The following is a 26,494-nucleotide window of genomic DNA, read 5'->3' as shown; positions in this document are numbered from 1 at the left end:
TAATCGTGTCCTGTGGGTCGACAACATTGAATCACTACCACCGAATAGCGACACGCTGAGATCATGGATGATTTTATTAACTAATATATTTTACGAACTACTTCAAGAAGCGTATTAGGTATAATTTCTATGCGATGGTATGGGTTTTGCAATGCAAGATATTTTATTAGTTTTGAGTCACCCCGAACAGTTATCACAACGCGCTACGATGCGACACGTATTTATTAGACGCTAACCCGAGGCCGTGAACTCGGCGTCATCTTCGAGGCAACACAAAACGAAATTATTGTGTTTGCATAAGCACTGTATTGTTTTAACAATACGTTGTGAGATAGGTAGTTTTCAAGGTCTCATGTGACCTTCAATAACCCTGACACGCGGAAGTGTTTCGGCAAGAGCTAACTAATAATCCCATGGTACTTTACACCCATAGATTAGGCAAGCGCTTATTACTATTTCAATTTGCATAGTTAGCAGTTAGTCGTAACGGTCGATTGTCGAACGCCTTATTTGCTAGTGGTGGGAGAAGGCCAAGAATGGTCATACATTATACTGGGGATCATTTACATCGCGGTGCGACGGACGTGCGGGATTGCGACTCCATGTATGTAAGTACAGGGTGGCTGCTATGGCACTCACTCACCACTGCATGCAAAAAATCCCTACATAGCGCTCCTTAAACGCTTCCTTTTTTCACGTACTTATGGTATCCGCTTAACGATTAAACCGTTCAAGTCAATGCGAGAAACCCTCAGAGCAACAAGTCTGTTTTATTGTGCTTCGTTAAACATTGTTACAAATTCTTTTATTCTTCTACATTCGGTACGTCAATTTAGATCCAAAATTGTTTAATCACCAACTAAAATAGAAAATGACAAGAACCCGAGTACGTTAAGGTATCCGAAACTTTTGTGGGGCGAGTGAGAGGCGCGCCCTCGCGGCGCCGGGTCCTTGCAGCGACGACGTGGTCGACAGAGTCGGCCCCTGCGCCTGCGCACCCTGTCAGTGCCATGCGAGTGAATGTCCAACCTTACTGACCAACAAAACTGTACTGCAAAACGAAAGCCTTCGGGCAATATACAGTTTTGTTAATTGGTTTTGGCGTGCACAACAAAACAAAGTACATTTATAAATTGGAAGTCGTGAAAATAAATAATAGTATATTAATAACACTCAATAATTCTTAAATACATATGCATATGCATCGATTGAATAATACGAAACGACTTACTACTTGTCTAAACTAAACAACCAAACTTAACATAATGCCGACAATTCCAAATCAAACTGAATATGGTCAATTCGGATAAGTCTGACTGTGAGATAACCCTGCACCCTGGCAAGCAATAAACCTAACCAATGTGTAAACAGGCTCCAATGTGAAGGTCAGCCAAACTTATCCTGCAGCCACACTTATCTATATTGACCTTAGTGACTATACCTACCAAAAATAGTTCTACTTGCACACTTCATAAAAAGGTCAAATAGCTACAGCGTTCTCTGAATGAAAGATTTCCTTTGGCAGAATTAATCTTATGTTCCTAAGATATATTTAAGAAGTGGAGCCATCCAGATTTTTGATGCAGGTAGGGGATGGGGGGTTTTAGCGTCGGCGAAGTCAGAGGTTAAGTTTAAGTTTAGGTTACAAGTCAAGATTGGAATTGGCAGAACACATAGCCAGATACAGAGACAGAAGATGGACACTTGCATCTACAAAATGGAAGGGACGAGCAGGGAAGAGACGCCAAGCAAAACCAAAAAAGAAATGGATAGATGATATTAATCTCAGTAACGGGTCCAGAATGGATTAATACAACTCAAGACAGAGATAAATGAAAAAAGTGTGAGGAGGCTTTCACCCACAAGGGATCCACATAAGATTAGATTAGAAACACTAAATGTATAACTTAAATCTACTTAAAATATCGTAACCTTAAAAAAAGTGGAAACATAAAGCTATTTATTATATATATTATAGGTCAAGTTTGGTATCATTTTCAAATAAATCAAGTAGATAGATTATCAATAGATTTCATCTGAATAGGTTCAGCTATTATTGATTCTCCATACAAGCTTTCACCTCCCTTTTCACTTTTTAAGGGATATATTTTGGGATTAAAACTATGCTATGTTCTTTCACGGGACTCAAACTATCTCTTTTTTTATGGAGGATAGGCAGGCGTTTGACCACGATCAGACCTGATGGTAAGTGATGATCTCATTACCAAATGTGAGCTCGAAGAGATTTTTTTATTTATTTAATATGTTTTTACTTAGGAAAGGTGTCAATATGATATCATTAAGGAATTCGGCATCCCAGATTTATACGAAATAATACCAAACTTCGCCTAGTATCTTAAAGGATATAGATACCAATATAAAGTTGAGAGCCACCCTCCTCTCCCCCCAATTTAACAACAAAAATCTTGGTGGCTCCACTTCTTAAATCCATCCTTGGGTCCTAAGGACCAATCCTGCCAAAGGAAATGTTTTGTTCACCCAACGCCGTATTTCATGAGCTACAGGTAGGACTACAAAGTATCTTCCCTTTATTAATGTTGGTGAGGGACGCACTCCAATTTTATAAATAAGATCTCAGTACATCTCAATCACACTAATACATATTAAGAACTTTAGCCATAGGTTAACACAAAATTGATAGGAACAACTCCGAAAAGAGGGGTTTATCCAGGATTTGTAATTTTGTTTTGTATGACCTACATATTCACCTTACGGAGTATAGCTTAGAGTGCAAAATCTCCTATCTATAATGGCTCTATTTGACTCACAAGTTCCTTTTTTTTTCATTATCACTTCTTTCATATAAAATCCCACCTTACAGAAAACAGCAGCCAAATAACACTAGACCCTACTCATAGTGTTGTGTTCCTGCCGGTGAGTAAGGTTGCCAGAGCTCAACGAGGGAGGGCGGGTTTAGGGTCGGCAACGCGCATGTAACTCCTCTGGAGTTGCGGGCGTACATAGGCTACGGAGGCTGCTTACCATCAGGCGGGCCGTATGCTTGTTTGCCACTGAGGTAGTCAATAAAAAAAGAAAATCCGTAATTAATTTAATTTATGTTTAATCATAAGGATACAGAAGATCTAAGTCCATGACACATGTAATATCCACATTCCACATACCTATATAGTATATGATATTAGTAGCAATAGATTTCATTAAAAACAATGTCTCATATATGTATATGTGTCTCACGAATCGGTTATGTATATTATGTATATATATATATGTATATATATATTTATTTATTTTTGTAATGTATGTATGTGTCTTTATGTATTTAAGTAGTTTATAATTAATTTATGTGTATTAGGACTCTAATTCTTTCAATAACAATTTCTTTTAGTTTTAAACGCGCCGCCTACAATCTTTTCTGATTTGCCCTAAGGTTGACTGGTAGAGAATGCCTCATGGCATTAAGTTCGCCTTTTGTACATTAAGTTTGTCTTTTGTGCAATAAAGTTTTAAATAAATAATAAATGTAGTGGTTTCCAAAAGCATTATGTACGACACGTCATTTCCTAATTAGCACCGCTGCGTGTATTGTGTTATCGAGTCAATTTACATATTACTAATTTACACTCTATTCTTAATCTTGCCTACGACTATACACAATTATTAAGTTACCTATTATTCTATTTGTGGTGGTTATAAAATTACACACAATGGCAACCTATCGTCAATTTTCTTTTTCATTCATAAGGTCATTAAATAGTTGTTAACACACCGCTACTCTTTAGCTGCCTACTGAAACGGTGGTACGAGAATTAGACGTGGTTAATTTGCTTATATCACTCCGTAGTGTGCAGTGTGTCCACAATATTACCACAATAACTAGAAGGAAAATCGACCAGCTTACTTCGAAGTGGCTATCAACGGATAAAAAAATCTTCTACCCACACTTGTAGGTGTGTTATTCATATGTTTGCATAAACACCGAGTAAACATTTTGTAAAATAAAAGCAACCTGCAAAAATAATCCTGAACCACGTTTCACACGCATGTGCATGTACCTACTTAACGCGATATTGGTTCACATTCTTAAACATTCAAAAACTTTGGAGGACAGCGCATACCTACCACGTTTGTTAACAAAAAGTCATAAACAGGAAAACAAGCATCTTTTTCTTTTTATACCGTAATCTTTAAACTGAACTCAATTACGATTATATGTACCCACGTATTATAATGTGGAGCCGTATAACGAAGCAAGTTAATAAAAATGTACATTCATATACTAAAAAGGTAAAGCTAGTCAACAAGTGACGTCTGTTTTTCTCAGTTCCACTTATTGGTCTCAGATTCTCTGTCTTTTTTCCACTAATAAGCTACGTTTCAAGCTCGTAGCTACACACGCATATACATCGTGCCTGTGTGAGTTGTCTACGCGATGGATGAATAAACAGTTTCTCCGATTTTACGACTCAATGGCGATATATAGATACCTATCTATGCAAAGTTGGATAATAATTTTGAATTACATTATTTTAATGGTCTGGTGAAATATAACAAATTAAATCTTTAAATCACGACTGGTTTCAGGTGTTGGATGCTCTGTTAAAAATAACTAAATCTAAATGCGGATGTCTTGTTTTAATCTAGTACCTACTCGTAATATAATAATGAGCAAATGAAATAAACGGCGTGACGGTAAGCAACCACCGCTTCCGCACATTTCCACAGTGAAAACAATGCTGTAATTAGTAATTATCTACTGACTCGTCCATAAACAAAGGGCAAACAACGGGATTGAAATCTTCGGTCGACCCTTTATGGGATTCTAACCACAAAGGAATCCCCGAACGACAAAAAAAAAGTATCCCCATTAATGTCCGAAGCTCCTGCAGCGGACGCACTCTCGATTTCAGCCTTATACCCCTCTAATAAGAAACTGTTTTACATAATCCACACGCACAAGCACTATAAAATATTGATGCCTTACAATTTCAAACCTTGATATAAGATAATAAAATGCTATAATGGATTTGCTCTTGTACGGCTGTGGCTGTGAGTGAACAAAAAAAACAACGACCGATTTACCTACTGTATATGGACATGGTCATTTTAAAATAAATTGAACATTTATCCATCGTGCAATTAATATAATTATAAATGACAATATTCATATGCCGAGTAGGAAAATAAAATCGTTTCAATACAACATATAGCTAGTCTGTTTGTTTATGAGTTAAGAGTCACACGAACCTAAATAGTCACTGGTATACAAAATAGTAGTTACGCTCTCATTTTAAAACGACATTCTGAAATAACTTGGAAATAACATAAAATTTGACATGAACATTCAAGTAACATATATCTGGTACTAGTTTTCATTGCTAGAAATTGTAATACAAAGATATTCAAGTAGATGTTTTATATACAAAACGTTTACTACTTTCTTTGTGTAACAATTTTTAGCAACGTAAACTAGTACCAGACATATATTATAATTTTAAGTTTTAATATAATAGCCGACGACCGGTCTGGCCTAGTGGCTAGTGACACTGCCTATGAAGCTGATGGTCCCGGTTTCAAATCCTGGTAAGAGCATATATTTGTGTGATGAACACGGATATTTGTTTCTGAGTCATGGGTGTTTTCAATGTATGTAAGTATTTATAATTTTATATACTATATACCGTTGTCAGGGTACCTACAACACAAGCCTTATTGACTCAATATATATAGGTACTTAAATAGATAGGAAAACACCCATGACTCGGAACAAATATCCATGCTCGTCACACGAATAAATGCCCTTACCAGGATTTGAACCCGGGACCATCGGCGTCGTAGGCAGGGTCACTACCCACTAGGCTAGACCGGTCGTCAAAATTTATTTACTTATTAATAGCGTATCTTATCGTATCGTAATTTATTTATTTATTTATTAATAGCATATCTTCGATTACATGGTAATGACGTTTTTCCGCTGTGTTCACGAGACCCTTAAGGAGGTGAGGAGTTTTTATTTTCTTAGTAATTACAATTTTTTTAAAGTTCTAAATTGAGCATGATAAGCGTTAAGCATTTAAAGTGCGAATATGATTTACGTGCACGATATTGATGCTAGGTAATACATTGAAGAAACTTCTTACGAAAGGAACACTTATTTCTAAATCCTCTCCTTCCTGGGGCGTAGAAGATGTTGTCGTATGTGCTATTAAACAAGGCTAGAACCGTACGGGCGTACGCGGAAAGAATCCTAAGCGATTTTCAGTGTGGTTTTCGCCAGAATCGTACCCCAGATCTTCCTCCTCAAACACAAATTTCACAAAATCATACGACAGCATTGACCGAAGCGCCCTGTATTCCATTTTGAGAATGTTCCATATTCCCAAGAAACTTCTCAATATGATCCAAGTAGCTACTAGTATACGCCAAACGCATTGGCAACCAGTTGACGGCTGATTTCACGGTGAGTACCGACCTGAAGCAAGGCGATGCCGTGTCCCCTATGCTTTTCAATTTGGTTCTGGAACATGTTGTTCAAAAACATTTCACGCTGACTGATAGGGTACGCATAGACTGATAGGGCTGATAGGGTATGCGGATGACCTAACCTTGCTAGGGAGAAACCGGAAGAGGTGGAAATATCGGCAAGGATTTTCGAGCAGGAAGCAACAAAAGTGGGTATCAGAATCGCGTCCAAAGGCAGAACCTACTTGTGAGTGAAAGCACGTACAAGGTAGTGTCCAAGTTTAAATATCTTGGGTGTACTGTCACTGATACACATACAAGGGAGGACGAAATCAACATTCGAACTCAAAACACCTTACGTTGCAGTGCTGCGCTCCATAAGATGTTGGTGTCCAAGCTTCTTAGTTGACGCATTACTACGGATCTATAAGACCGTGATACGCCCCATCCTGATGTATGGGTGTGAGGCTTGGACACTAACACTTAAGGATCAGAACAGCCTTATAGCTCAGAACGTAAGGTGTTCAGGAAGATTCTGAAGAAAAGACCCGTCAAAAGAGACGATGGCAGTTGAAGGATCCGAAAGAATGCCGAGATAGAACATCTAATAGCCGAGCTGAAAATGATAGGTGAGACCAAAGCACGTCGTCTCCGCTACTTGGCTCAAAAGGAGTGAGTGGCTTACTTGAGTCGACCAACTGGACGCCGTCCTGTTGGTAATCCTAAATATCGTGTGGCGGATAAAGTGGAGGCAGATCTCCGTGAGCTCGGCGTCGTCTCTTGTGTTGGAGCCCAAGACTCATTTTGGATCACCGCGCCATCCAAGTAAGTACCTAAGTAATTTCTAAATCCTGCAGTCATTACATATCATGCTGTTGTGTGCGTGACCTCAACTCTGGTACCTATGCCAATACCGGTACGAGTATTCGTAAGTATTTACGGAATATCAGCAGTTTCAGGGATATAATAATATTATTATAGGACATTATTACACAAATTGACTAAGTCCCACAGTAAGCTCAATAAGGCTTGTGTTGAGGGTACTTAGACAACGATATATATAATATATAAATATTTATAAATACTTATATACATATAAAACACCCATGACTCAGGAACAAATATCCATGCTCATCACACGAATAAATGCCCTTACCAGGATTTGAACCCGGGACCATCAGCTTCGTAGGCAGGGTCACTACCCACTAGGCTAGACGGGTCGTCAACGATATTCGTATTCGCTGAATATTAAATTATATTATACTAGTTTACCACTTAAACTTCCTAATAAAAATTCTGTGGAGATAGATTCTCATGCTTAAAAATGAATTATAGTTCTTATAATAAGATGCATTAGGCACATATATATACACACACATATATATGACAATTGACAACCGATACTACAGGTATTCAACTCAGCCGAATTCAAAAACCCGACAGCATGTTTGGCTTAGTTATTAATGTCACTTACATACGGGTTCGATTCGTCAAAGACAAATATGTAAGTATATGAAATATGTATGCGACAAATAAGAATTTTTATACCTTGAATGTTTCTACGTACCTACCTACGTTTACTTATCTAAATATCTATAGGTATATTGTACGTGTATCCAACCGTCGTTGTGATGCTTACAGTAATTGCAAGGCAGCCAAAAATACTAAAGCACTACTACTTTTAACTTTATTTTAATTGTCCCGTCATATTGATTTTAAATGTATTCAATATTATCATATATCATCATAGAAATATGACTATAATTATAAGTACTTTTACTACCCAAATTTATCTTTTTTAGGCAGTAGCATTAAAATACGGCATATTTACATACTTTCTGCAAATAAAGTGTAAATGAACGGAACTGTTAATGACGTGTAGGTACTTGAGTATATGATCGGTACAGTTCATTTCTCGCCAACCCTTCAATAAAGACTTTGTTCCAAGAATTATCAATAAAATGTTTAATTTGACAGATCCACGTTATGCTCACGGTCGGAAGAAATTTTATCCCCCGTCGAGATTTCTGTCGGACGCTGCGAGCCTCGCTGCCTAAAGTGACGTCGGTGCGGTGAATGTGTGAGTGCTGCTGATACACATGTGTGCGTGAGTAGGTATCTACAGCCTCCATGTGATGGGAAGTGAACCCTTTGCGCGGGGAAACCGTTTTTTATTTGCACTCGGACAGCGGCATCAGGTAGAAAGGATGATCGTTAATTTTTAAAGGACATACTGAACTTTGTGTTTGTACACGCGGTCATGATCTGATACGTTAGTGTGATCTCTAAGAAGTCTGCATCGGCAACAGGTTTTTCGGTGAACAATTATCATTGAACTCCCAACAATACCATAACATTAGCAAACCTGTTCTCGCTATGCAGTTTAAGGAAGTCAAGTTTACTTAAAATAGATTTGTGTGTTTTTGTTTTCAATCAGTTCTGTAAATACCGTTCAAAATTGGAGGCACGTATTTTATTGGAATAATTCAAAAACATCTAAAGTCAAATTTGACTTGTTTTAATGATATCTCATGACATAGCGAGCACGACAGGATTGCATGTGACTATGACATCGAAGAACTGTGTTTTTTTGTATTTATTAGAAATGTTACAAATAGAATAAGAAGACATACAACTCTTATGTAAGTATGTAAGCGTGTTTTTTTTTTCAATTCTATAAGCGTGATAAGAAAACCTGCGGTTTCGTATGGTAATTGGTCGCGTAGGAATCAGATTTGTAACGCATTAGTTTGGCTGGACGCACCCGCTTGAGTCAAATCCAAACAAAATGATATCAAATCTACAATACAGTCAAATTAAATTAGGATTCACTGTATTTGAATACCAAGCTAAAATATAGGAAATTTATAAGCGGTATTATGTAACGTAGTAGCAGTGTGGACACCTATCTAAGTATAAACCCGGAAAACCGAGCGAATACAAAATGATTTGGTATTCACGATAGTGGAATCACGGAGGAACCTTATTCGCCGATCACGCCAGCGGATGCTCGTAAGGTATATTCCCAGTAAAGTTGAAATTTATTTACTTAGGTTTCCCAGTAGTTACCACTAATAGCCATTCAACGACAAAAATGTAAGCACAGTATCAGATACATCATGGCAACGATTACAAGATTTGTATCGATATTTCTGTTATCACTAAACTGATAAAGCGATGTTAAACATGATTAATCATGTAAGAATTCTACATCTTTAGAACTTTTATGGTCTGTATGACAATGTCCAAGTAAAGTCCTGACTGAGCTAATGGCCACTTATCTGGGGAACAAAGTCATCTTTAGCGTTTCACAATCTTCAAATAAGCTTAACTGGTAGATAAAGTGCAAAGTTTTGCAGGAAGATAAATCTGGCAGTGGCAGTTAATTTATTTGTTAATTAGCTAACCAATACTTTACTCAGACTTTAAAACAGACCTTAAGCATTTTACTAGGTATAATAGTAACTGCTATACGATTACGCACCAAAAAGACGCTCGTTCGTTGGTGAAACAAAATAAACATCCCAATAGCAATGAGTGGTCGATTATAGAATAGATCTCAAGTCTACGAAAAATATCATGCCCCTTCGTTGACAACTGAAATAGAAAGCGGTGTACTTTGCACATATATATGTTTTGTAATAAGTAACTGGATTGTCAAATGTCAACTATTGACTAGAAGTGTTCCGTATAATTCACGGCGTCATATTTATATCGCCATCTACATCAGAGTGCTAAGATGATCGGTTCTTTATCAGTTATCAACTGCCTACCTGTGCCTGTCACGTTCCAACAAGTATGTAAGTACGAAAGTGACGAGCATAATGACAAATGATAAAAATGGAACCACGCTGCCACCGCTACAGCTATCGCATTCGAAGCACTAATTTGTTTTAGATTTTACACATTTTATACAATCAATGAATCTTTGCCAATAATAACGATTTTGTAGTACCCAAGTAGTACAAATATATCTAAGTTCGACTAAAATGATATTTTACAAAAATCTAAATACGCGTATTGAGAATAACCCGCGCGGAATGGACCCGCGCGCTGTCCGGGAGTACGAGACCCCGTTGATGTCTTTTGCTAAGAGCTTAATGTCTCCCACTTTCACGAGTTTGTTGACCCTGTCTCTTGAGACATTTCGCGTAAACGTTTTCAATGAGAACCTTGTTGAATCATGTATACCATAATTTACCTTTTTATGCAGATTTACCCACACTGAAGGTAATAGGGACGGAAACTGAAATTGAAAGACAAAATTGTTTGAACTAATCTACATTCTACAATTTTTTTGGTTTAGTAGCCGAATTGTTACTTTCAGATTTGCAACCTTGGTTTATTTCAGTATAATTTTGTATTTTTTAGTTCATATACTTGATTAATGATTGCCGTAGGTACTCTGGCTTCGTTATATTCTGAGCTAAATTCCGCAAAATTTTCTCGGACTTAATTACCTTCACGACCGCACAAAGTCTCGGGAGAAACACAAAATTCGAATAAAAAATATTCATAACTGTAAAGATTTCAAAAAAAAAGTTGTTTACCGGACAGATAATTACATTAAATAATGATTGGGGGCAAAAAGGCACGGCGCTCATCTCGAGGGCTCGCCGGCCGCTCGATGAGGCAGTAAAATAAGGCTTCACGACGCGGGAGGGGCGAGGGATTCGGGCTGAGAGGGGGGCTAGTATGGGAGAGGGGGGCGAGGGACACGCAGCCTGTCGCCCTCAGGAGAAACCTTCGGTGGCAAGTCAACACCGGTAGCGTTTTAGCATCCTTAAGTAAGTTTCAACGAACGCTTTTTGGTTATGATTATGACAAACTGCACTCATATTGGAATAGAAATTGGTTCAAATCGGATCAATTAATATTATTGATAAAAAATATGCAGTTATTTGCTACTGGTTACGGTAAAACTTATAGATTGGTATTTTGTCTCTTACTAAGTTTAATTGTGTTTTATTTTGTGGTCACATATAAATTGCGGTTGCTTTATTATAACTAGACTTATAATATATAAATGCTTTGTTTTAGTTGCAGAGGTACATAAGTTACCCTTTTCCTCTAGGTAACAGATACTCCTATGCTGAGTGTCGCATTATTCTGCTGATAATCTTACATTACTATGTTATTTTCATTGTACTTCTACAAGTCAATTAGGTAGGAATACCGTATTAAATAAAATGTCAGATAAGTTTTAACGCTCATAAACACTCTTGTTTAATATGCGAATTTTTAATACTATATTATTCTGCAATGAGTTTTAATCAAGAATAAAAATCGCTTTTAGCTTGTATTAAAAGGCGCTTCTCAACAAAAAGTCATCATTAAAGTGTTGGAGGCGGCGAACGCAGCCTCCCGCCTAAACGATCCAGCCGACTTTTTATCACTCGACCTACCGACCAATCCATATCGACACTTTTTGTTTTCTCTACTGGAAACTTTTCCATTTTGAAAACTTATTGTAATTATCAGCACACAATACCCTATTTGAAATAGTTGGACCGCTCCCACTGGACGCCAGGCCTTACAAGACCGGTGACTCATGGCTAGATTTGAGAATATTGAGACAATGAATGAAGACAAGCTTCAGAAAACAATGACATGCCTTACTACTGTACGGTAAGGGAGGTTGATGGTGAGAAAATTAAGGTTAAATTATTTTAAAATCTTTGAATAAATCACGGTTTAAGTAATACAAATTATATTGCTAATACATATATTCGATCATCGTTTTTGCCAAATAGTACAAGAAACAAACAAAATATTTTCAGCGACGTTGTCTTATATTCTTCAAGTATCTTATCATTTATGCCACGTATCGTATACTTATTTATATAGCAATGACAAACGGCACATATTGCCGATTTTGGTATCTTGAAATAAAACTTTTTCATCTCTGAATAAGTAATTTATTCTTAATAATAAATTGAGTATCTGCGAATTCGAATGCCGACAGTCTCGCGATAAATGATAATTACGATAACGGCTAGTAATTACAGCTGAGTCGCAAACCACAACAGGAAATATTCTTAAATCTGTTATTTAAAAATTATGCATTAAAAAATTTCTCACCACAAGTTACATCATATGTTAAGCTCATACTCGCATACTAACTAACACTTAATACGTATTACTTTGCCGATAAGGTGAGTGGATGGAGCAGTTAAGAACGATCTTAGTTAGTGGAGCGAGATACGTTAAAGCCTTATTTATTACGGTCGTCGGAACACTACTATCGGTTTCGTAACAAGAGAGAAATGAAGTCCAATCTTCATAATTTTCCAGTGTCAAATGTTCTTTCACGTTTTAAAGCGTGGATAGGTCGCCATGTGTACAATGAATGGGCGCCTATCCATGAGCGCGGGGTCGAGGCCAAAGCCGAGGATTGTGCGCGTCATCTCGCTCTCAGAGTTAGGGTATCCGTATCCGGATGCGGCATGCTTGTTAAAGGATCTAGAATTTTAGACACTTAGATTCTAACCTACAAGACAAAAAGCGATTGGAATACACTAAGCCTAGAAATACCCATCAATTGACTACAGCAGATATGAGACTAGATATTTTGTTAGGTGATATTATTACCTGCATAATTAAGTCCATGAAACCCAATACAGACAAAAGACCCAATAAAGACTTAATGGGAGGGTCAAAATGGGGGCCGAGGTATTCACATGACGGAGCTTCACTAGTAAGATACGTATCTGACCTAACGAGGGCCGCTTATAAACTCAGCTCTATTGTAATTGTATAAATACGACAATTCAAGCTATTATATTAAGAATTATTGTTGATATAGTATGATTCTAACTCTAGTTTGTTAATCTTACTAGTAGTATGCATGAGATAGGTTCTTAAAATGCTTAAATGCAACACATTATAGTACGATATATTGATAGTTACTCCTTAGAGGCAAATGTTTACTAAAGTATATATGATGCGTGTGTCCTGACTGACTGACTCATCATCATCAACGCAGAGCTGAAATTACAAAAATTAAAGAAAGTTGAAATTTGCACACTAGTTTATATTCATATTGTTGTGGCCCTACTCATAGTGTTGTGTTCCTGCCGGTGAGTAAGGTTGCCAGAGCTCAACGAGTCGTCTCGTAGTCGAGTAGTCAACTCGAGGGTCGGCAACGCGCATGTAACTTCTCTGGAGTTGCAGGCATACATAGGCTACGGAGACTGTTTACCATCCGGCGGGCCGCATTCTTCTTTGCCACCGACGTAGTATACAATTTTTTTTATTGGAATGCAAGAAAAAAGAAGTAATTTTAAAAATTCAGCTCCTAATAGGGTTAAAAAGGGGTTGAAAGTGTGTTCCGGGAAATAAATCCACGCAGACGAAGTCTTGAGCAACAGCTAGTGTAAACATAACAGCGATTTAAAAATATATATATATATAAGTATAGCTGCTTGTTTAGGAAAATAACTATTAAGATATCATAGATAGAATAGGCAAGGTAGGAAGGTACGAGTCTTTTATGTTTAATTTTTATGTATAAGTGTTGTATAAAAATATTTACTTAATTAGATAGGTATGTAAACATTCTTATAAATGTTGTGAGAATAGGCAAGCTAATAGTCAAGTTCCCTTTAATGGAGATGATTTCCCAGACTAAAGATTAAAATTTACCTAACAATAAGTACGTACAGTTTTTCGATTCATACCACAATATATTCCATACTCTTGTGGCGGCCAATCCGTCACAGTAGCTTTCTCGAAAAGAGTAAGATTCAGAAACTATAGAATGATTTGTCAATATGTACATATATACATTATTGTTATTTTAATGCTTACTAGGTGTAATAGGTTCATTTATTATAACTATACCAACTACACTATACCACTATACTAGTTTACAGTTGAGGTAAAATAACTAAAAATTGTTATTTGTTTTGTTCCAAAGTTAGTATGAATTAATATTTAAGGAAAACATTATAGTACACTATATGAGAATGATAAAACCAAGCCAAAGCTGGTTTAAGGTATTCTTAGAGAAGGTAAACATGTAAATTTGAATTCGATATTAGCACGTTGAACTATTTATACACGTCAATGCTTTGTGGAGCAACGTCCGTAAAATATGAGACGATTTTTTATAACTTTAGACTTTAGTTTAGTGAAGTGTTTAAATACCCATGTATTTAAACACTTTAGAAAGATTAGTAATAAGTATTGGTATCGACGGTTTAGCTACGGCTACATCACAGCATCGAAATGTGATCGGCTCGGGAGCGGCGCGCCGCGGGCCCTCGCAAGTTCAAGGTGAACGCGTCGCTCCGCCCACGCGCCGCTCCTAGCACAACCGTTATGCTGCAGGCTTCAGAACAGAACAAACACTATCGCCAGCCTCCTAGCCATACCCATTGACCACTTTTGCTGTAGCAGTTTTTGTACCCTAAACTAAGTAGGTACCTATCAACGGCGCAGCGTCAAACATACATCACGTGTGCCGCGACTTTTTTTCAAATAGTTTCCTCGTACGCAGATCCGCGTTCTGGATACGAGCATACAAGCGCTCAAGACGAAAGTGAAGGACCTGCGCGAAATCGCCTTTTCATGCAAACGTAGTCTTCATTTGCCTCTCTGAATATTAACTTTATTAAAAATATAGTTTATTTTTTATTTCGAATTTTTAATCAGTATAAGAGTAAGGAGCATTTTAAAGTTTGTATGAAATATATTTTTCGCATCGAATTTTTACAATAATCAAAAAATCTAAAAAGTAGAGCATAGCTTTGGTTAACATACATCAAATTATGTAAAAATAATTCCCATAATGTTAATATCTAGAGAGGAAAATGGGGACTACGCTTTTATGGTGAACCGGCCTTCCGCTTTCTAAATTTTCTTCAAGACGAATTAGGCTTATTCTAAATGTAATAACAGATGATGAATTTGAATGAGATTTGTTATGGATATGATCTCTCGATGACGTTAGTGTCAAAAGTGACGTTTCTGGTTGAAAAAAAATGATAACAGGCAACCCGATAGGAGTCGAGTTCGTGGACATATCGCAAATTCTTAATATCAACTTTAGTGGCAACGTTCTTCATATAAAAAACAATTACCCGATTTTTCCTTAAGCTCGTAGCACAATCGTTCTATAATATAGCTATCAAAACAGAGGAAACTTTATTATCACTAGGCTCCTAACCTAACTGGCGAACTACAGATATCCAATGACCACTTTCTTGTCGCTAAATTAAGTAACTACCTACCTACCTTGCCAACGGCATAATTTTCACCAAACAAAGAACACTAAATATTCAGGCGGGCGAAGTCATATATAGGTACATTTGTACCAGAAAATAAACACTGTCATCGAGCTCTTAACTAAACCTATTAAATACGTATGTAGGTTGGTATTGTGCTATCATAACATCATCATCGCTTGACAAATTAATTTAACTGGTATGTTTACAACAAACAATTTTTTTGATAATAAAGGAGAACTGGGATAAATTCACCGCCTTGGGAGAAGTTTAAAATCGCGCCTCTGGGACACTGACCCACCGCTCTATCAACTGACATAAAGTTAGACCAAGCTAAGTTGGCAGCGTTTTTGATAGCCCAGACTGTGCAACTGTTATTTTAAACGTTAAACTTCTATGAAATTTAAATACTTGGTATAACATTACTGAGTTACTTATAGCAAAACTACATGCGTAAAATCTAGGACAATTTCGTGCTTCAATTTTGACAGATAAACAAGATGGCACTGTACAGCTCCATACATTTCGCGGTAACACTGATTGTCAAAATTTTACGTTAGACAATTCAATGACGGCAAAACATATGGCGCAGTACGGCGCCATCTGTTGGATGTCAAACTAAGGGGCACGTTTTTGTCTTAATCTTTACCTCTCTCTCTATTACAATCAATTCTCCTTGCTTATAGGTAAAAAACTTTACTAAAGCCATTGTTACGTGTGTGTATGTGTGGGTACAGTTTGCAAAAAAATGCATAAGTATAAGAAATATTGAATATATGGTGCCTCTTGATTGAATTGTCAACTTTAATGCGTGATTTTTGATTAGATTTATTTTTGGATCTTTAATTTTTTTTTTCTCTTGGAAATATTTCTACAAATTTATTGTTGTCCCCTACCGAGTGCAGGAAATGGTGCCATATTTATTTGCCTAATTGAATTCAAATAAGATGTGTTTAATTTACTTCTGTGGTAAACTATTATTGTATTGTAAATTCATGAAATACGCAAAAAATACGAAGATAGTAAAAATACTCAATATTGACTAATCTAATAATTAAAAAAGCATCGTAAGTGAACAGGTAAAAACAAACTTGAAAGACAAACCAAACGTTATATACATTATATTACAAATTGCAAAAATGGAACGTCTATTCAAACACTTCTCTCTCACACACATTCAAAAGGGGTCTTAGCAAACTTTTTTTCCTATACGAATATCTTCATCACATACCTAGGTGGGTACTCCATTATTTCACACTCTTTAGGTAGGCGTCTAGCGAAATCTAGTTTTTCCTCTTCACAGCATTAGTATTTAAATTAAGATAGCTTCCGTAGTCTGTCTAAGCTGACTCTGCGCCGACTTTGAAGGAACATAGTGATAAAGTGTCATTACAAAGGTCATATTTTGACACTTACATACTTTTATTATGAAAATTATCTTTGTGCAACTCTAACTATCCTTAAATATTAAGATGGTCGTAGTGAAATGGAACCTTAACTGTTTGCCTGTAACATTTTATTTTGTGATTTTGACCATGTCTAGACGGGGCAGCCAAATTGTCCGATCGTCATGCTTCATTGTTAATTAATCACGGGCGGAATGCTGTCCTGGCGCTCACCTTTAATACCTGCATGCCAGTAATCTCCAAAACGCGGAAGTTGCTAAAGGGTACTTAATTGCCCGGCTCTAAAGCCTTAATCTCGCATCGGTATCACTAGCCTGCATACATAATAAGAGAGGCCTTTCCATCGCATGCAACTAACATTCATTTCAACTGCATATAATAAACTGGCGTATTACATTTTTGTTATGGATTCTAATTAGTTTTTAAATGAGCGCGCTGATTATTTCTCCAGTTTGCTAATGCTAACGCAAATTGACAATTAACGACCTTCTTGTTACATCCTAGTACCTAACACTAAGTTACTCCGCTTGACTGTGCAATGTCACACACCTCACACCTGCGATCGTTATCAGTGCAACCTGCACTAAATAACCCGTAAAATATTGATCCTGATTCTGCAAAACACGTTTGTTTAGAGTAGGTAAGTAACATTCATCGCGTCATCATGCATTTTCGTTTGGGGCAAAATGATTTGATTTTTAGGGTTACGTACACAAAAGGGACCCTTATGGTGAGACTCTGTCCGTTCGTCCGTCTGTCTGTCTGTCTGTCTGTCTGTCACATCGATAAATATCTCGAGCATCACTTAAGCTGTCGATTTGAAATTTGGAATAGTTAGGAACAACGCTAATCCAGACACATAGAAAGTATTATATTTTTATTTTTAATAACTATGTAAGATGCCCAACATGAAGAGGAGGCAAAATTTCAAAATCTAGTGGCTAGATCAAGTGGGGTTTCATTTGAAAGAGCTCAAATTGACCATTCCCAAACAATTTTTAATATTTTTTTGTAGTGGAAAAAAAAGATATATGAAGGAAAATGTGAAAAATAATACCCCCCCCCCCCCCTCATGCCATCTCATCAATTTTACAGAAAAAATATAATCAGACCTCTATCTTGATGACTTTTTTTAAATTAACAAAACACATTGCAGAATTTAGTTTGCAATTTAACCAACTTTACGAGTGTTTATTACACTTTAAATTTCTATGAGATTACATGACAGCTTTTTTCAAATAAAAGATCAATTTTTGAAATCGATTCTCATAATAGAGAATTATTATATAATAGAGAGCTATTGCAAGCAAAGCTATCAAGCAAATTAGTTAGGCAATTTGCCGATATTCAGATTGTTAGTATAATTTAGAAACTAATGTTAATTTTGTACATAATATATGTAATATATTGCGCTGATACATGAAACTTTTTTGATATATGGCGCTGTACACAATTATAATTAGTATTGGTACTTCTGATCAAAAGTCTTTCGCCTTTACAGTTACACGAGCTAATTCAAAGTTTGAACGGAACCCTCGGTGCGTGAGTAAAATAAACTCGCGCTTGACGGGTTTTTTAATTTTAGTTTTGTACCAGGATCCTATTACTAAGCCTTCGCTGTCCGTCTGTGTCAGCGGGAAATACTGAGTCAACAGTAATATGACGTAGAAAATTTTCAGTGTGTGTAAACTATTAAATAAATAAAATTCAAATTCTTACACAAGTTGAATAAGTCCCACCACGGTAAGCTCAAGAAGGCATGTATTGTGGGTACTCAGACAACGATATGTATAATATATAAATAAAAATAAAAAATATAAATAAAAAGCCTTTTATTTCTCGAATCCTTACATTGGTTACGTATTTGTTTTTTTTCGGTAAATTATTCAAGAACCCCGCTTTCACAGGTGAAGGCCTCCTTTATAATATACAAATACATACATAAATATATAGAACATTTTCACGACTCAGGAACAAATACCTGTGTTTATCACACAAATACATGCCCTTACCGGGATTCGAACCCAGGATCATCGGCTTCATAGGCAGGGTCACTAGCCACTAGGCCAACCCGTCGTCAAATAAATTGAAAACAAACAGGGGAGGCATAGAAGAACTTTGTAGACTCCCGTTCCGTAGGTACCGTAAATTTGACTGATATAAATGAATGTGTTAGAAAAGCTTATGGAAACATATAACATATCCATATCAATATCCAAACGGATGGAGTGTAATTACTGTAATTAGTTATTAGATCAGTCCAGAGTTTGATTTTACTTCACAATCTCACGTTTGACGTGTTTCTTTGCATTGTAACTTCTCATAGCTACTTTGATCCACACAAAGGAAAATATGACCTTACAGCTTACAGAAATCCTATATCAAATAATGTTTACAAAAGGGGACCCACCGTAATTTTAGTCTAAACACTGTGCACAAATATGACGATTAATTATTTAGCCATAATTAAACATATTCCAAAGTATGGATTTCACACGGAGCCTAATATTTGTTAAGACCCATGCCGTGTTCTTAAAAAAAGCAATTTACATTAAGCATACCAAATTGCAGCGACATAAATAACTTGTAATAAATTTAAAGTTTTATTTTACTTTATACCTACTCAGTTGTATCCGCTGAGATGGAATTTCCCATCTTGAATCTGTTAAGACACCTGGCAACGCGATATTTCGATGCCGTCTCATAAATCTAAGCAATAAAATACGACGTAACCACGACTATTTAGAGTTAATCTTGTGCTATTCGAAATTTGATAACGGGCTATAAACCGTGGTCGACGCGGTCGTGTGTATCTATTGTTTTCCTCAATGAAATCCTCGTGAAGGAAAATGAAAATTAATACTTGTGTTCTCAATTAAAACTGCCTCTCATTTTCGATGTTGTTTTCAAGTTATCTGAGTGGCCTTCCTAAGGCTGACTAAAATTTACCAAAAATTGCATCACATGAAAGTGTATAATTTGTCATTTGCCTGCCTTCGTTATTGATTCGTATCTTAATAAGTCATAAGATATTTGAAGTAAACCTTCCAGATATGGTAATCTCGAAACTATTTGTGTAAATAGCCACTTCTTGTAATGAAACTTGACACATATAAGCATAAGCTCAACCAGACTCATAAGAGTCAGGGCACTTCAATAAAAGAGTGAGGTATTAGGAATATTTACTGACCTGGGTATTGTGATGACTTGTCCGAGCTCATCGACGACGTGGTCGGCCAGCACCAGTACCGTGCCCTGCCCAGGCGCGCCGACCACCACCGATACGCCGCCGTCCACAAGCTGCCCGCTGCCGCTCACCAGTTGTCCGTCTTCCAACTGCCCACTGATCATCTCCACGCGCTTCTGGTCCGGCGTCGTTGTATATATAACAGTCTGTTTCTCGTCTTCGTAAATGAGATCAATCGGTGTCTTCTCGTCTATGGACTCCATGCCCTGGTCGTACACGTCCGGCTGCACGGGCACCTTGTTGTCGGGCGCGTACGCGGCGAGCTCATGTGGCGAGTGCCGGTAGGAATGCGCTTCGGGGGGATACCCGTCGTCGGAGTCCATCTCGACTTTGTGCGGGTAGTAGTCGTGGGGGTGCGGGTGGTGCGCGTGGTGCGCGTGCGCGGGCTGCACGGGCGTCATGGTGGCGAGCACGGCGTGCGCGGGCGCGGGCGAGCGCGGCGCGGAGGCCGGCGAGGCGGGAGGGCTGCGCTCGGGCACCAGCGGCACCGGCGACACGGCGGACATGGCGCCGCGGGGGGAGGCCGCGCGGGAGGCCCCACTCACCAGCACCCCGCGTAACAATTTGACTCCCCCAATTTCAACTTCTGAAATAATTTCCCACATTGGATAAGTCTGCTTGGAAAACTAAAGTCTATGATATATTTAGAACACTTGTAATTAATGTTATAGTCTTCTTGTATTTCATTATTAGTTATAAGTACGTAAACTTTTAATTTTTAGGTTTATTAATAATGACCAGTAGTGTGACGTGACCCGTGCGACAGTGACGCGTTGAACTCTTTTGTTCAGGAACTTAAAAAAGAAAACCACGATGGGTCATATGTTTCAGACTGCAAGCGAAGAACTAAACCAGCTATATCAAAATAAACTTAAATTATAACAAAGAAAGAAACGAGACATTGCATAAAAGAACGCTGATTTGAAAGAACATCAAAAACGACTAAATCAGAACTTAATTGTTCACAGTTCCATAACAATCGAGATTGCATACGGGTGAGTTAAGGGTGACACGGCAACAGCTGATGCGAGTCCAGTTAGAAGAACTCGTATCGAGGCACCTGACGCCGAAGCGCCCGAACTCGTTCAGAAGCCGCCCTCGGCCGCTCCGACCACCGCGCCCGTACGGTACAAACTGGTAACTATTGTACCACGTGCCTGTCAAACAACAACAGTATGCACCTAATACATCAGGTTACATTTTATTGTGTACGCCAAATTGTAAACTCGTTCGATACAACTGGACTTCCAAACTGGAATCCGATGAGATTACCGCGTATTAGATAAGTTAATTGAATCAAACTGAAGCAAATCAAAATACTCGTAACTACCTACTTTTCCCGATACACATTTATGATAAGGGCGTGAGTAGAAAAAATATACACCATTGTTTATTGTATATTTTTAATCGGAAGATATAAAACGAATTTCCATTATCGTAAGGGATAATACATAAAAAGATAAATTTGCCCTCTCGATGGAGCCGGGAGGCTGCCATCGTGCGAAAAGGACAGAGAATATGCGCTGCTGGCAGTTCGAGTGAAATGGTAATGAATCGGTCAGTTGCTTTATTTTCACGATTTAAAATTCTCTTTGTCCGTCTACCTGATATGGTTGCCTTGCACTCATAAGAATCCAGAATGATTCTTTGTAAAATACACATAGATTGTATACAATATATATGTAGTAAAATGTTTGAACTATTTACTGACTATAGAAGTTAAAGTACCTAACTAATGGTTTTCGACCGATGTTTTTGTTTATTTGTTTGTACCAATTTGTAACATTTTATGATCGTGTTAAAGCACTACGCTGAATTCGAATCTATCCGAATGAGTTATCGAGTCATAATGTCCTCGTTAATGTCGGAGCCTGGTCATTCGACTTTCTGAAATTCCAAGACGACGACCTTGTCATTAGGTACCACCAGTAATGCCTGCTCAGGCAAGCGCTATTGCCTCTCTGCAGGAGGAAAAATAAAATTACAAAAAGGCTTTGCCGCGGAGCCGCCAAGCCTCGCCAGTGTGCGGGTTGCACACACTCTCAGCATGCACGAAGCTCGCCGACATATCGATACAGCAAGAAATGAACGTAATTCACTCACACACGCTGGCAAATATGGCCTGTCTGCGCGGACATACCTATGTAGCTACACGTACAGCACACACGCTCGTTTACACATGGATATCGCGGCCTTTTTATTTCAAGTTAAAAATTAAGATTATTTGCGTTTCTTAATCTCATAAGAGTGCTTATTGGAAATCGACGGCCATTCCTACAGATTTAAATCAAAACAAAGAAGTATTTTCGATTCTGAATGCATCTCGAGAATCCGTGAAGGGAAAGCATCTGACGACGACCACGACCTGTGGAGTATTATGAACCCCGAGCACCACGAGACACTTTTGACAGCAGCGAGCACGTCATAGCACTGGTCTGGTTGATCGGGGGCGGCGGCGGCGCAGGCGTCCTGGCGCAGGCCGTCACGCACGCGCGTCAAACTAGTATCGTGACGTCACGGCCCACCCGGCGAAATTACAAAACCGGCCGGCGGCAGCCGAGTGCGCCAACAAGCGGCGCTGGCGCGGCGCAGTGGTGGACGCGCGGCCGGCCGACCCCGACGCGCCGGCGTTACGTACCGTGGGTGGCGTCGCGACGCTACGCGGCGCGGGACGCGGGCGCGGGGACTGAGCACGCGACGTGCGGCGCTACGGAGCGCGGGCGCAGGTGCTCTGAGCGCAGCAGCCTCCGCGGCCCGGCGCCGCGCCCGCCTCCCCGCGCCGCCCCCGCCGCGCTACACGCACGCACCAAAACGACGAATTTATCTTCCACGCATGCTGACTGACCCTCCTACTCGGAGACGATGTCCAGGGTGCCGCAGCAATTTGCCGCCAGCGCCGCGCCGGTCAAATTACGATATAACCTGAGAATAAAAATGTTGTTTTTTTTTATCTCGAGACTCATCTTCTTATTCACTTGATAAGTTGGTAGGTACTGGTTAAGGATTTAAATTTGAACATATTATTCATTTTCGGTCTTGTTAGTTGTTGAACCCCATATGAGATGCGTAATTGCAGTCGGTGTCGGACGCTGGCGACGCACCGCCTGAGGCGACGGCCGCGGCGCGGCTGCAGTCGAGTCGTTACAAAACTGCGACCTGCGACGCATGGAATTACCCAACTTTACGCAACTTCCCTTATCCGACTTTCAAGACAAGTTATAGCAGCTTAATCTTTTATTCAATATCGATCGAAACAAAGTGATCAAAGAATGGTATTTTTTATGCTGAAAATACACTTCAATAGTACCTATATTGTGTCACAAGCGAGCAAAATACGTACACATTACGGGCGTACATTGAATGGAGTGAGTGATGTAGTGAGAGATTCAAGTGTTAACGCCCAAGGTGGAAATTTTACTACCATGTGTCACATACACATACTTCTTTTCACATGACGTTAATATTCTATACTGGCAATAAACTGTTCTAGAACAGAAAAGGGCCCCGTTGATCCCTCCTAGCAGAGAAGACAGGGCTACTTTGATCCCTTAACAACAGGCAAGAAAAAGGCGTTTTCCGAATTAGGTGCTACTTTACTACGGAGCTTTGTGGAATGATGTATGACATGTGCCGTTGTTATCACCTACAGAACGGCAAATCGCAAGTCCATTCAACCCTTAGAGAATTTAACCAACCAGAGACTCCTTGTCTGTAATTTTCTGCACAAAACAGTCTGCCGATTTTTACGGGGGAGGGGCACGTCAAATAAATAAATATAATATTATTATTAAATATAATATTATTATTATATTTATTTATTTGCGGCAAGGTTTGACTGTCAGTACATCATATGATACATGTACTGACAGACAAGCCAATATACTGTATGTAGAAATAGTATGTTATGTCCTGTGTTTACTAACCTTAGTTGTAGGAAGACTAATTATTTATTTATTTCATATTGCTACTAACACATATAATGTATTAATGTTAATTTTAAATGTATATGAATGTTATGATTTAAATGTATAATTATGGACCTGATCTGAAATAAAGAATACACTGAATATTATAGGACATTATTACATAGATTGACTAATAAGTCCCACAGTAAGCTCAATAAGGCTTGTGTTGTAGGTACTTCGACAACGATATATATTATATAAATACTTAAATACATAGAAAACAGCCATGACTCAGGAAAAAATATCATCCTCCTCCGTCCTCATCACATAAATAAATACCCTTACCAAGATTTGAACCCGGGACCATCCGCTTCATAGGCAGGATCACTTCCCACTAGGCAAGACCGGTCGTCTGGCTATTTATATTTTACTTTTATTTGTGGTGTCGTTACCTACAAAACAAATAGTCACTATCTTAAGAAAGAACTTACTAGCTAAAGAAAGATCTCAAAAGAAATCAGCTTAGTTTTGCAATTATGACGTAACGTACAGATAAACGTCAGTCCATACGGTAAGTATGACGTGAGTATGACCATTGGCCGAAGTTTTCGACAGAGGCGTAAGCTCTTAAAGGCAACTCTCCGGTTGGTTAAATGCTCTAAGATTCAACCGCTGGTGAAATTAAGAAATAGTACATTATGATACAAGTGTGCTAAGTTGGTTATTATTATTACACACGAGGCGATATTGTACGCGCATCCTTTAATCTCCAAGGCTGGTGATAAATAATCAGAACAAAATAGTATTCTAGATGCAAATGTATATGCTTTTAATTCTCGGTATCGTTTATTATTTTTCACCACACCAACTGGTAAAGGCCCTCTTGATTGATCAAAAACAAATAAGTTGCATTTTATCCACATGTGGGCAAAGTAATCAGATGCAAATTTGAAGTTGTTTCCTTATGTTAGCTTGTTGAATTGACTTTCAATGATGATTTTTACTGTCGTAGTAAGGCAATCCAACGTATTGTACATACTTATTATAGCCGCATCTTTATCGAATCGCACCAAAATCATGGTATGCTTAAATTTGGCTTCAAACATATCAGTTGCAGGTAACGCTTATACTTATACTTAAAAAAAGGATAATATTTTATTTTATCCTTTTTGAAGTCGGTTTACTTTTTTTGGAAAAAGTTTTTGTGAATGATATATTTTTTATTACGTTCATTTGGATTTGATTTTATTGGTACCTATTTCATAGTTAGTAGGTTCCTCGCGTTGGCGTGATGAAAAATGTTGTGTTTCACTCGGAGGCAAAGTTTGTTCCGGCACGCGTGGTCGAACGTTGCAAAAATTATATCGATCGAAAGAAAAAAAGAGGCAGGATACATTTTCTTACATAAGTTAATCAATTACCACATTATCTTTCGTAAAATACGATATTAATTCATGAAGTTGTACCTAAAGTGGAGGGCGCTCTCACTTTTTTTTTGCCATACTAAATTGAACCTTATCCCCGAGCTAGAAAGATGTTCGTACCAAACTAGAGAAAATGTACTCAATCCGCCTAGATGTACATTCGTGACACGCACACATTGAGTCCTTCCGCCAATGCAGTGTCACAGCTGCTCGTCAGTTGCGCGGACTCTGTCAAATTGTTCCTCTATGTTACTAACAAGTCTTCTAACTCCTACTCCGATGTCGTAGTCTTATGTAGATCTTGGAAGATCTCTGCAAAAATGTTTCACGACCGTTACATTCGACGATTCAATATTTGTTCGTCGATTTTTATTCGACGTCGACGTTTGTGTACTAATACTATCCTACATACCAAATTTCAGCTTCCTAAGACTTCAAGAAGTGCCCTAAGGGTTTTGATGTTTATCAGTAAATGAGTGAGTGAGTCAGTAACGAAATTGTTTTTTTTTTAGATATGAATAAAATCTAAACTATGAGAGCTAAGCAATTGAAATTTTTATGCTTATATAAGTTCACTATTGAGTTTATATCCTTAAACCCTTACGCTTCCTTTGCTCGTCTTGGCGGATTAGTGCCCCCAGATATGATTTGGAAGAATTTTGCTTCCCGAACATTGCGATATATTAATATAAATTTAATATCGCTTATTACAAATATACAAAAGATACAAAAAATATTGTAATTTGACCAATTCTACGGCACTGGCACTGTCACTATTGTTTGAACCCCATTTAAGACCTAAAATCTGTTTTTGCAATCACAATATTTAGCCCTAAACATTTTT

The 26,494-nt window shown here is 38.1% G+C and overlaps 1 protein-coding gene across 3 annotated transcripts in view; it reads right to left on the bottom strand.

Moving 5' to 3' along the window:
• The window catches only part of LOC133519016 (protein grainyhead), a 167,132-nt gene extending 144,067 nt beyond the window's left edge, over nt 1–23,065 (bottom strand). For all 3 annotated transcript variants that reach the window (XM_061852866.1, XM_061852868.1, XM_061852867.1), the window contains exons 1-2: nt 22,960–23,065; nt 20,265–20,907 (exon numbers count right to left, since the gene is read on the bottom strand). In XM_061852866.1, coding sequence (XP_061708850.1) covers nt 20,265–20,827 — 563 coding nt within the window. In that variant the 5' untranslated portion in view covers nt 20,828–20,907; nt 22,960–23,065. The remainder of the gene's footprint in view (nt 1–20,264; nt 20,908–22,959) is intronic.
• Between the last annotated feature and the right edge of the window lie 3,429 nt (nt 23,066–26,494).

Source organism: Cydia pomonella, chromosome 6 (assembly GCF_033807575.1).
Source record: "Cydia pomonella isolate Wapato2018A chromosome 6, ilCydPomo1, whole genome shotgun sequence".
In the NCBI taxonomy this organism is placed as follows: domain Eukaryota; kingdom Metazoa; phylum Arthropoda; class Insecta; order Lepidoptera; family Tortricidae; genus Cydia; species Cydia pomonella.
This window is presented reverse-complemented; position numbering and strand designations above follow the sequence as displayed.